At 41.3% G+C, this 10,604-nt stretch overlaps 2 protein-coding genes across 5 annotated transcripts; one reads left to right on the forward strand and one right to left on the reverse strand.

Moving 5' to 3' along the window:
• Nucleotides 1-5: 5 nt before the first annotated feature.
• Nucleotides 6-3,294, forward strand: LOC127262591 (riboflavin biosynthesis protein PYRD, chloroplastic). 4 transcript variants are annotated; one of them, XR_007841162.1, is made up of 5 exons: nucleotides 6-505; nucleotides 962-1,260; nucleotides 1,323-1,933; nucleotides 3,014-3,054; nucleotides 3,119-3,294. XR_007841162.1 is itself a non-coding variant. In XM_051291346.1 (5 exons), exons 1-3 carry the CDS (start codon nucleotides 152-154, stop codon nucleotides 1,918-1,920), a joined length of 1,251 nt encoding a protein of 416 aa, XP_051147303.1. In that variant the 5' UTR covers nucleotides 6-151; the 3' UTR covers nucleotides 1,921-1,933; nucleotides 3,019-3,054; nucleotides 3,119-3,294. The 4 variants fall into 4 exon arrangements, 3 of the variants coding, with proteins under 3 accessions (XP_051147303.1, XP_051147302.1, XP_051147301.1); XM_051291346.1 differs by having other exon boundaries at nucleotides 3,019-3,054; XM_051291345.1 differs by having other exon boundaries at nucleotides 3,014-3,294.
• On the reverse strand, nucleotides 1,890-2,862 carry LOC127262592 (kiwellin-1-like). Its single transcript, XM_051291348.1, has one exon. It carries the CDS (start codon nucleotides 2,860-2,862, stop codon nucleotides 2,299-2,301), a length of 564 nt encoding a protein of 187 aa, XP_051147305.1. The 3' UTR covers nucleotides 1,890-2,298.
• Nucleotides 3,295-10,604: the final 7,310 nt, after the last annotated feature.

Raw genomic sequence — 10,604 nt, forward strand, 5'->3', positions numbered from 1 at the left:
CTAATTCCTAATTTAATTTCACAATCACCAAACACTCCCTCTCTACCGACGACGACCGGAGATCAACATCAGCCACAGGTTTTCGCCACCACAGGCCGATTGCCGGCGTCGTCTTCCTCTCCGACTCCTTTCCCGCCGCCGATTTCTGGCCATGCTCCGATTTCCAAACTGCATTGGTCACAATGTACTGACCATGGAGCAGCAGAGACTTTCATCGTTTTCACCGAAAATAGAAGTCGTGCTTCACAATTCAAAGAAAATGGTGGATGAATTTCGAATTAATTCGAGAAAAAGATGCAATTCGGGTGTGATCAGGTGTTCCGGGAATGAAATAGCTCCGGGAGATAAGTTTGACGATGGATATTATATGAAAAGGTGTGTGGAGCTGGCGAGGAAGGGTGTGGGGTACACCAGCCCTAATCCGATGGTTGGCTGCGTCATTGTGAAGGATGGGAAGGTTGTGGGAGAAGGATTCCACCCCAAACCTGGGCAACCTCATGCTGAGGTAAAGTGGCTTCGTCTTCTCGGTTAAACTTCTGCATTTTGGTTGAAGATTTGAGCTGTGTATATTGCTGATGCAGACTGGATCAATTTGATTAATTCTAAAGTCTTTTACAGTTATAATAATTCAGTTTCACTTGATTGATTGAGTTCCCAACTTTCCCATTGACATATCTGCAATTCAATTAATTTATGATTCGATTAGTTTAGAGTTTAGAATTCTCACTTAGATTGATTGGGTTCCTCAACTTTCCAATTGACATATCTGCGAATCAATTAGTACCATTTCATATTGATGTATGATTCGATTAGTCTCGTCTCAGATTAATATATAACTTGATCCAACATCACCCTAATATCTTCAATTTGAGCTGCAGTGCAGCAGCATCATTTTTACATGAAACTATCTGAATTTGATTGTGAAGTTGTTTTATACTGAATATGACTAGGAAAACTATAGGTTTTTGCATTAAGAGATGCTGGGGATTTGGCTGAGAATGCGACAGCATATGTGACCTTGGAGCCTTGCAATCACTATGGAAGAACTCCACCTTGCACCGAGGCATTAATCGAAGCGAATGTGGCAAATGTGGTTGTTGGAATGGTCGATCCTAATCCCATCGTTGCCTCAACTGGGATAAAAAAACTGCAAGAAGCAGGCATCAATGTAAAGGTTGGGGTTGAGGAAGAAATTTGCAAAAGGCTAAATGAAGCCTACATCCATTGTATGCTGACGGGGAAGCCCTTTCTTACTCTAAGGTAGTATTTCGCCTTTTTTCTTCAGTTATGCTTGATTTGGCTAATTTTTGCTTATTTGACAGATATTCGAAATCTATGGACGGCCGTATGGTAAATAAGGTTGGTGAAGAAGCTGAAATGTGTGGTGGATATTATTCAAAATTATTGCAGGAATACGATGCTGTCATAGTTTCTTCTTCAACGTTGGTTAAGAAATCTTCGATCCCCATTTCTAACGAACCTGGGGCAAATCAACCGCATCTCATCGTGCTTAAAACATCTCCAGATTCCTTAACTCGAATTCCTGCTCTCAGGAATGTTTCTTCTAAATTAACCATAGTATCTGCAAAGGATGCAAGCTCAGAGACACTAACCGATCAAGAAGGGACGCAAATGTTATCTTTGGATCGAATATGTTTACCTGATATTCTTGAACACTGCAAGCTTCAGGGATCATGCAGCGTATTACTTGATTTGATGTGGACAGATGCAGATTTCGACAATATCCTCAAGGAAGGGCTTGAACAAAATTTGTTCCAGAAGGCTATAGTGGAGGTGCTCCCAATTTTCAACGGTCGCCAAGGCCCAAGCTCAAATGATTTAGATACAAAAGTGAAGGCGGTGAAAAGGTCGACATCTGGTGTGTCCGGAAAGAGCGTTCTTCTTGAGGGATATTTCTGAATGATGATATAAGGTACTTTCATTTGCCATTGCCTACATTATTTTAGATGAGTTTTCGTGCTGAAACTTGTTTAAGATGATAGTATTGGCCTATGCTTGCTTGAGTTTATATTATCGTTATTATTTGGTCATTTATGTAGCAATTCGATGATCTATTCTTAAGATAGAATTTATTCAAATATGTGAGAGAACATAGGAAATAGATTTTCAGACCACCGTAGCTAAAGATCTGAACTCCATAGCTCAATAGTAGAGCAAGTTATTTCAATCAATGGGCACTGGTTATCGAACCCGTTTCGAACGCCTTGCCCTTATTAGTTTCCGTCGCAACGACGCACCTTGATAAAATCCTGACCACACATCTTCATCATTTCCCCATCATGCATCCTCCCATTGTACTTCCATTAGTCCCCAATCCTTCTTAGGTACTCCTAAGGCCTCCCACACAGCCCTCGACCCGTCAACGATGTTGTTCGGGCACGGAGGCTGGTAGTCGTGTTCCTCGTCACAACCCATAGTCGAGTCACACTCGTCGATCACCATAGCAGTCACTTTCTTCCCTCTCCCATAAATGGTCACGTTCTGGAAGCACCTCTTCATCTTGTTGAACCATCCCGTCGACATCGCCACAATCGGGATGTTGTCCGAGTGGTAGTGCCCGTCGCACTCTGCAGGCCCCCCTCCGTCCTTACCTTTTTCAAACCCATTCAGAGTCAACACAGCCTTGGTCCTACCAGATTCCTTAGGCGAACATTTGTAGATGTCGTAGTACTTGCCTTCCTCGCAGCATTCCGAATCATTGGATGTGTTGCACTTGTCTTTCGGCGGCTTCTTGCCCTTAATCTTTCCGCTGGACTTGCAGCCAGCTGCATCGACAGATGACAATGCAATCAAAATGTAGAAAGATAGAAATATAAACGAGGAGATGAACACATTCTTCATCTTCTTCGCCCCTTCCCTTCCTTCGCCTCTGCATTCGACGTATAGACGTATTTATACGTCGAAAAACAGTTGTCTATTTACTGATAGGGGATAACGGAAATTTTGTCTGGTTTTTGAATGTGAATCTTGAATTCGTTTTCTTGTGATTTAGTGCAGATTTTGTTGGGACAAGAAGGAACCATTCATTGTGAGGTAATATTATATCTTAAACTTTTGGGAAAGTGACTGCAATGATGAATCTTTATTTGTCTGTTAGGTTAAAGATAGAATGGAGATTCAAGTATTTGTTTTGTAGTTTTATGGTAACGGCGGCTTCGATGGAGATTCTCTTTGTTTAATTACCGCTCTCTACAAAGTAAATCTTGTTTTTGTCACGTGACCTCTCGTTGTAGGTAATTTCCATTTTATATTTTAAAGGCACTATTCATGGGAGGTGGAATGTTACGGTGTTCATTAAGGTGCTGATTTGTTCGTAAAAATGGACATACCTAATATATATTTGGTGGTAGTTATACTTTATAAGTGTGTGCTGTAAGATCATATATGCTAAGATCAATAATAGGACGTATTTGTGTGAAAATATCGTCATATGATGTCGGTTAATATATTATATCTGAATTATATTAATATAATTTTTTTGTTATTGTTATTACTAATCCAAGATCAACAACACATATTCGCATAAGAATATCTCGAATCTAACAAAAACTTAAAGAATCTTTTATTATTACGGAAGCAATCTATTCGGACTCAGTTTTACCCACGTATCAACAAACTGACATCGAATATACATCCAAGACCCAAACCACAAAGACTCGCTACGGAATCGCAACTAACACACAAACCCGAACCCTAATCTACGAAAATACAACGATTTCAAGCCTATTACACCGCGAACAACATATACGTCGCGAGACACAAATAAAGGCACAAATTGAGTAAATCAAACCGTAGAAGCACCGAGGGAAGAGGCGCGCATCAACGGGAAGAGAAACTCCCAAGTCGCCGGACAGATTCACCGGAGAAACACAGAGCGACGATGAAGGAATCGCCTAGGGCACGAGAGAAGAATCGCAAAGAAGGTTCTGTTCTCGTATGTTCTGTATCTGAATGAATTAATCCAATTGAACCGGTTCAAGGCTCCAATATATATATATATATATTAGAGCAGACCTGGTTCAGACCGGTTAAGCCCGGTCTAAAGCCATAAACCGACGGGTCTCTCAGAGATTGGGTCGGACAGTGGGTTGTCGGGTCCGGGCTTCAATTTGAGCGGGTCGGTTGGATTTGTTTTGGATCTTTTTAATTTATTGTCCAAAACTCCACAGTTATGATCTATGATTTATATAATGCCCGTTCATATTTTCATATAACCATAGCCATGGGAAAAGATTAATTACGTCTTTCAAGATTTGGTTTAAGTCTAAACTCTCATAATAATAAAAATTTAAAATGTAATACTAAGTATTCAATATGATGTTTTATATTGCTTTTGTTTTGTTTTGTTTTTAAATGAATAGTGGGAAGGATGGTTCGCTTGTTCATATTGATACATCCATATAACATATCATATAATGTGTGTATATATACACTGTGGTCGTAAAAGATCGTTATTGACGATTTAATCAGAAAAATCTGTCGGAATTGATTCAATAGGAGGGTTCTCTAGCCTCCTCAAGAAAGGATTCGGGTTATCTCGTGATGCTTGAGTGATTAACGTAGCAAGAAGGTAAAAATCAAGACTAATAATGTAAAGAGGAAAGTGCTGAAAAAAGACTGGAATCGGTAAAAAATTAGTAGAAAAAATAGATTGCTGAAAATTGCAAGAAAAAAATTATGAAGGAATAAAAAGAAGAATGCATCCGGAAGAAGTCTGATATATGAATTTTGTTATCTCTAGAATGATTCTTTTTCTTTTAGATAAATCTTATCCCTAAGGGGCTTCGAATTCTCCGGGCAAAAATCCTATCATGTTGACCTTGAAGTCTCCCTCGTAGTGTAAGCCTCGTTCAAGGTTTTGATCGGTGCAATTATGTCTAAACTTGCTTTCGACATCTCATGACAATCGAGTGTTTCAATCATCGGTTCATCCTCGGGAATTGGGTTGTTCCAGGAGCTATAGGAAGTTACTGCTTGATGAAACATTAATCCTTCGTCAATATACGCTTTGACTTCCATTCCTTCTGGGCCTGAAGCTGGTAAAGAATATTTTCACGGTCTAGTTTCGGCCTTCCAATGGCCATCATATTCTGCTCATCTGCCTGCTGCCCCCTATTTGACATTTTTAGTAGAGGCGAATGGCTAGGCGTTGTCTCTGCATCCTCATTTTTTTAATCCTGGTAGGAAATCTTGACCTCTGCTCCTTATGGTTCACAGTCTAGCTTCCATCTTCCGGAACTCTCTCAGGAAAATGTGTATGATGGAGTGTAATTATCACCTGATCCGCTGAGGACATTCGCCAGACCTCTTTGTCTTTTTCGAAACTTATTTTTGCAACTGTGTTTGTAGACGAAAGTCTATTCCATACCGAGTTACTTCTCGGGGGTTTAATCAACCACCCGAATCTTTCAAGTACCGGTTTTTGTGGGCATGTTACCCTGCTACTTTTTTCGGATCCTGTTGTCGACCTGCCGGACCTTGTTGGACGAACTTTGACGGCGTTTATTGGTAAGGAAACGACTTTGTATTAACCTTCATATTAGGTTTCTTGGCCAAGATAAGGCGCCCTTCTTTGATGACTTTTTTCACTGCATTCCTAAATATAATGCAATTCCCAACTTGATGTCCATATAGCACATGCCATTTGCAATATGATTTTCTGATCAGCTCTTCATTTGTCGGAATTTTGTGGCCTTCTTTCAAATGGAGCTCGTTGCCCTTTAGCAGAAATTCAAAAATCTGCTCAGGTTTTGCAATGTTGAAGGAATAAAACACCTTCGGATTTGCTTTCTTCCACCGGGGCGGCTTGAGAGCGGGAAAGTATGGGCCTTCCCCTTTGAGATCTTGGCCCGGAAGGTCTCATCTGATTCATCATCGGCTTTGGCACCTTCTTCCTAGACATAAACATGATGGTTTCTACTCCAAAATTTTTATTTTGGGCCGTTTGAGCCTTTTTCAAGAGCTGTTCGGCCTTCACAACTTTACACGGTAGTTATGATATTCCTGGAGAGCCAATTTCTTATGTAGCTGGTGTCATGTTATCAAGCTCCATATTCAGTTTGCGAACTTGGCACCTGCTTTGGGACCTTATGAAACATTCCAGGAATTGTTCAACTGATTTCTCACCGCGCTAACGCAAATTTGTTATGTCCGATATGGTTACCTCTGGGAAGGGACTGTAAAAGCGTTAGTGGAAGGTCCTTTCCATGTTTGCCCAGGTATGGATGAAATTCGGAGGCAGAAATGTACCAAGAGAAGGCTGCGCCAGTTAAAGACAATGAGAATATGTGGAGTTTGTACCAATTATTCCCAAACTCTCCTCCACATAGAGCCGTAAATTAGCTAACATGTTCGATTGTAGCGAAAGTCTTCCCATGAAAATAGTGAAAACTCGGGGATCTGAGTGTTCCGTGATAATGGATGATCCAATACAATGTAACCTGGAAAGGACCTTTGGTAATGGGGCCTTGCCGGTAGTTGAATGGGATCGCCATAAATTGCGAATCGCATCCTCGATCGCCTGTGGATTTATGAAAGGATGCGGTAGCGGCGCCATCTCTGCCTGCACTCCTGGCTGTTCAAGAGCTGCCTGAACGGACGGCAGATTGTGTAACGCCAACTACAAAAAGGCCTGATGAGTAGGCCCCTGATGCGGGACACGAGCTTGAATACCTTCGGTGGCCTCTGAAGACCGATGTTTGTTGTGGTGGCACATTTCCGGGGTTTGGCATTGCTGTTTTGGTAAGAGATCCATAGGTTTCCTGTTAATCGGAAGCAACAGGGAGTTGACCTTCTCTGGCAGCTCCCTGCTCCCCACGAATTGGGATGACGTTAGGACTGGTACCCTTGGTCCGTATGTCGTTCCAGAAGGTGTTGGAACAAAGCAAGGTGTTGGAGTTACCGTCGTCCATGCCCCCTAGGCAATGAAGGTCCCCTATCCGGCCGTAGGGTTTCCCTGAAGACGTCCTGTCCTCTCCCAACTTCGGGATGTTAAATGGAGTCTTCAAGAGTTATTGCCCTTACCAAAAAGGTGACATTACCGTATTTGAGTGTCTTGGAGGTCGGATTTGCTACAGAATTAATTGAGAGACCTGCAGGAGTTCAAGTCTCTGGCTGGCTGAAACTGACCATTGGGGCTTTGCCTTTTTGAGCTTCTTCCTGAAGCAGTGCAAATTCATTCCAAATGGTCGATTTCAAAACGTCGGTAATGTATCTGAAAAGTTTCAAAGCGGATTCATGGAGGTATGTTTGGATTTCTCCTTGATTTTGCTGCTGAAATACGCTGGAAGGAAGGCTGATGATCTGATCCGGCCTTCCAGCAGCTGCGGATGCCTCGTCCTGCAGAATGACTTTGGGCGCGGGGCGAGATGATGAATCGTCGACGGTTTTTTGTCTTTAGACATCTCTGTAGTTATTGGCAGCGTCAATTTTCTTTTCCGGAGTTACATGGAATATCGCGAGATGTTGGAGTCTCACTAGGCATACCAATTTTGTTATCGATGGCCTAATCGCTTTGGACCTGTCGAAATCGACGTAAATTAAGTTTTTTAGCCTTCTCAAGAAAGTGTCCAGGTCGATCTCGCTACAACAATCGATATAAGAACAAAGTCAAACAATATCAAAATGCAAAATATAAAATTGTAGCTAATCCGAGACGGTAAAAGTGAACGACGCTAACTACTATTCGTGGAAAATATGAAGAGGAAAAGAAAATTGAACTTTGATTGAAATGGATAATTGCAGCACAAGGAAGAATAAGAATTGGAATAAAAAAATGCAGTAATAATAAAAGTAAGCAGTAAATTTCTTTGATGAATAATCGTACTCCCCTTTTTCTCTCTCTTGCTTTTAATATATTTTCTCAGATTTGGTAATTTCTCACACACATCATATACCAATTTTCAGTAATTACTTTCGGATAATATTTTCATTGGATCATGGACTGGACTACAGACTATCTCTTGGGCCGTGTAAGTTTATTAATTTTTTTTTGGAGTAATTACAAATGCTCACAAAAAAAATTTCGGGTAAAATTTATCTTGCAGACCAAATATTTTTATTTAGAATTTCATAACTCCCGCAAGCTTTTCCAAGTATATTCTTCATGGTTGTTTATTTGTTTCATATATGCCGTCACCTTTTCAATTTTCAGTATATCTTTAAAATCAATTTCTTTTATAAAATAAGCTCGTTACCCAAGATCATCATCATTGTTCACTTTTTGGTTCCCAAAGGTTGTATGTATAATTGCTTTCACACGCCACCTTCTCTTTATCATTTCAAAAATCCATCACACATTTTTACTTTCTTCTCTTCATTGTCCGAGACTACCTTTGTCTTACTTTCTTCATCATCATCTTCATCTTCTTTTTCAAGATCGGTGTGGACGTTCTCCTTCTTAAAGACGTTGGTGTCATTTTTTTTCCGAAATTGACGATGCATTCCATTCTTGACTGGTTCGGTTCTTTTCGGTCTACCGTTGATTTATCTTGCTTCGGGTTAATGTATGGTGGTTTTCGCAAATCGGTTCGTCCGATCGGTTCCAGGGCTGCTTTAGGTCCGGCGGCGGCAGTTCGGCATGTTCTTTGCAGTCGGATCATTCTTCCTTCTCCCGCCATTCAGCAGCTGCCTGGCAGGCGCCGTGCGCTCGATTTTGATATGCTCCGAGGTGCTCTTATTGGGCTTGTCGACGAACATTCAAAAGATAAGGCTTTTGGCTCGACATTAGCAGATGATGAAGAGATGAATGTGCTGTTTGTTGGTACATGTGTGCATTTTTTATTCATTGCATGTTTGTTCACCGCGTTTATTATTTATGCTTTTCCTTTATAGGGGTGGTTCCTGCCGAGCATCTTCTGGGATGTATTTTTGCTGATGCCTTCACTTTTGTGAATGCACGGCGATCCAACAGAGTGACTACTCCAACGGCTATTTCCAAGTCTCAAGTAGCTAAAGGGATGAGACGTTTGTGACTCCGGTTTCATCATGCGCGGTACGTTCATGTTGAAACCATTTGAATCTCTTTGTATTTTCTTCTGACCATGCATATTTGAGCATGTCCCTTGGAAGAAAGTGGCTCATTCTTCTAGTCGGAACGTAGTGGTTGTTCTTCTTCTTATTTCCAGTAGAGTTGTGATCACTTGTAGTCCTTTTCGAAAGTCATCGGGAACTCTTTCTGCTGTGAAGTCCGTCTATTCTCCTTCACATGATTCACTACCAGTTTTTCCAAATCTAATGACGTTCCAAGAGGACATTGAAACATATTTCTTTCGGGGTACTTCTACTCATTTTCCACAGTTGGTGGTAAAAGGTCCATCTGCAAATGTGCATGCAGTTTATTCGAAAGATGTGTTTTTTCTCCTCTTGATGACTTGGGAGTTGTTGAGTCATGCAGCTAGCGGCTTTGGAGACGGCCGAATCGTTGGTGGCAGGTTCGAATGAGAAGAGCCGTATGGAAACCTTGGCTGACTGATTATGGGAGACTTTTGAGCACTTACGGGTGAATCAAACCCTACGCAAGACGAGCTATAGCAAGTTGACTGAGTACACCTCCTTGGAGGAACGTTGGGCCGCTTATGGCTACAACTAGGAGCTACGTCATGCTCAAGAGGAGACGACATACTTTAAGGCCCTTCAGGAGGAAGATAGAGCTCTTTGCAATGAGCTGGTGCGCATTCACGAACATTGAAGAAGATTCTCCAAAGATGCACTGGATCGTGGATAGTCTCGGGAGGCAACTAATTGGCGTCTGGAGTTGTTCGAACAGGCTCATAAACTCGATGGCCCTTTGTTTGAGCTCCGGGAGCAATGGATGGTACTTTAACGTAATCACAGTCGGGCGGTGCAGAACCTAGCCGAAGCTCATCAAAACTGGGTCAACATCGTCTCGGAATAAAAATTCTTGCATCCGCCATCATCTCGCCCTGAGTCGTCTGGTGGCCGGCCTTCGGGATTGGTCGGGTCTATTTTTTACTTTTGTTTTCTACGCTGCTCTAACCCGGAGCAAGATAAATCGACGGCGGACCGAAAAGAACCAAACCAGTCAAGAACAGAGTGTGTCGTCGATTTCTAGAAAATATGACACTGTCTTCAAAAGGAGAATGTACACGCCATTCTCGAAGAAGAAGAGAAAGAAGAAAGTAAGACAAAGATAGTCTCGAATGATGAAGAAAAGAAACTAAAGATGTGTTATGGGTTTTCTTTATCAGAATGTATGATGGGTTTTAGGAATAATGGAAAAGATGACGTGTGGAAGCAAATATACATGCAACATTTCGGAGCAAAAAAGATAACAGTAATGGTGGTCTTGGGTAACGAGTATGAAGGAAATTGATTTTAAAAATATTCTGAAGATTGAAAGTGTGGCGGCGTGTATGAGACAAATAAACAACCATAAGGAATATGTTTGGGAAAGCGCACGAGAGTTATAGATATTTAATAAAAAAATATTTGGTGTGCAAGATAAATTTTATCCGAAATATTTTTGTGGGCATTTGTATTACTTCAAAAAAATAATAATAAACCAGCCCAACCCAAGAGATAACCTACAGTCCAGTCCTAGATCCTGTCAAGATATTATCCGA

Source organism: Andrographis paniculata, unplaced genomic scaffold (assembly GCF_009805555.1).
Source record: "Andrographis paniculata isolate CXL003 unplaced genomic scaffold, ASM980555v1 Contig65END, whole genome shotgun sequence".
Classification (NCBI taxonomy): Eukaryota; Viridiplantae; Streptophyta; class Magnoliopsida; order Lamiales; family Acanthaceae; genus Andrographis; species Andrographis paniculata.

What these genes read in the sequence shown, in the direction of transcription:
- LOC127262591 (XM_051291345.1), top strand. Translation starts at nt 152, where the DNA reads ATGCTCCGATTTCCAAACTGCATTGGTCACAATGTACTGACCATGGAG. An exon ending in CTGGGCAACCTCATGCTGAG is followed by an intron (nt 506 to 961) that starts GTAAAGTGGCTT and finishes GGAAAACTATAG; the next exon opens with GTTTTTGCATTAAGAGATGC. An exon ending in AAGCCCTTTCTTACTCTAAG is followed by an intron (nt 1,261 to 1,322) that starts GTAGTATTTCGC and finishes CTTATTTGACAG; the next exon opens with ATATTCGAAATCTATGGACG.
- LOC127262592 (XM_051291348.1), bottom strand. Translation starts at nt 2,862, where the DNA reads ATGAAGAATGTGTTCATCTCCTCGTTTATATTTCTATCTTTCTACATT.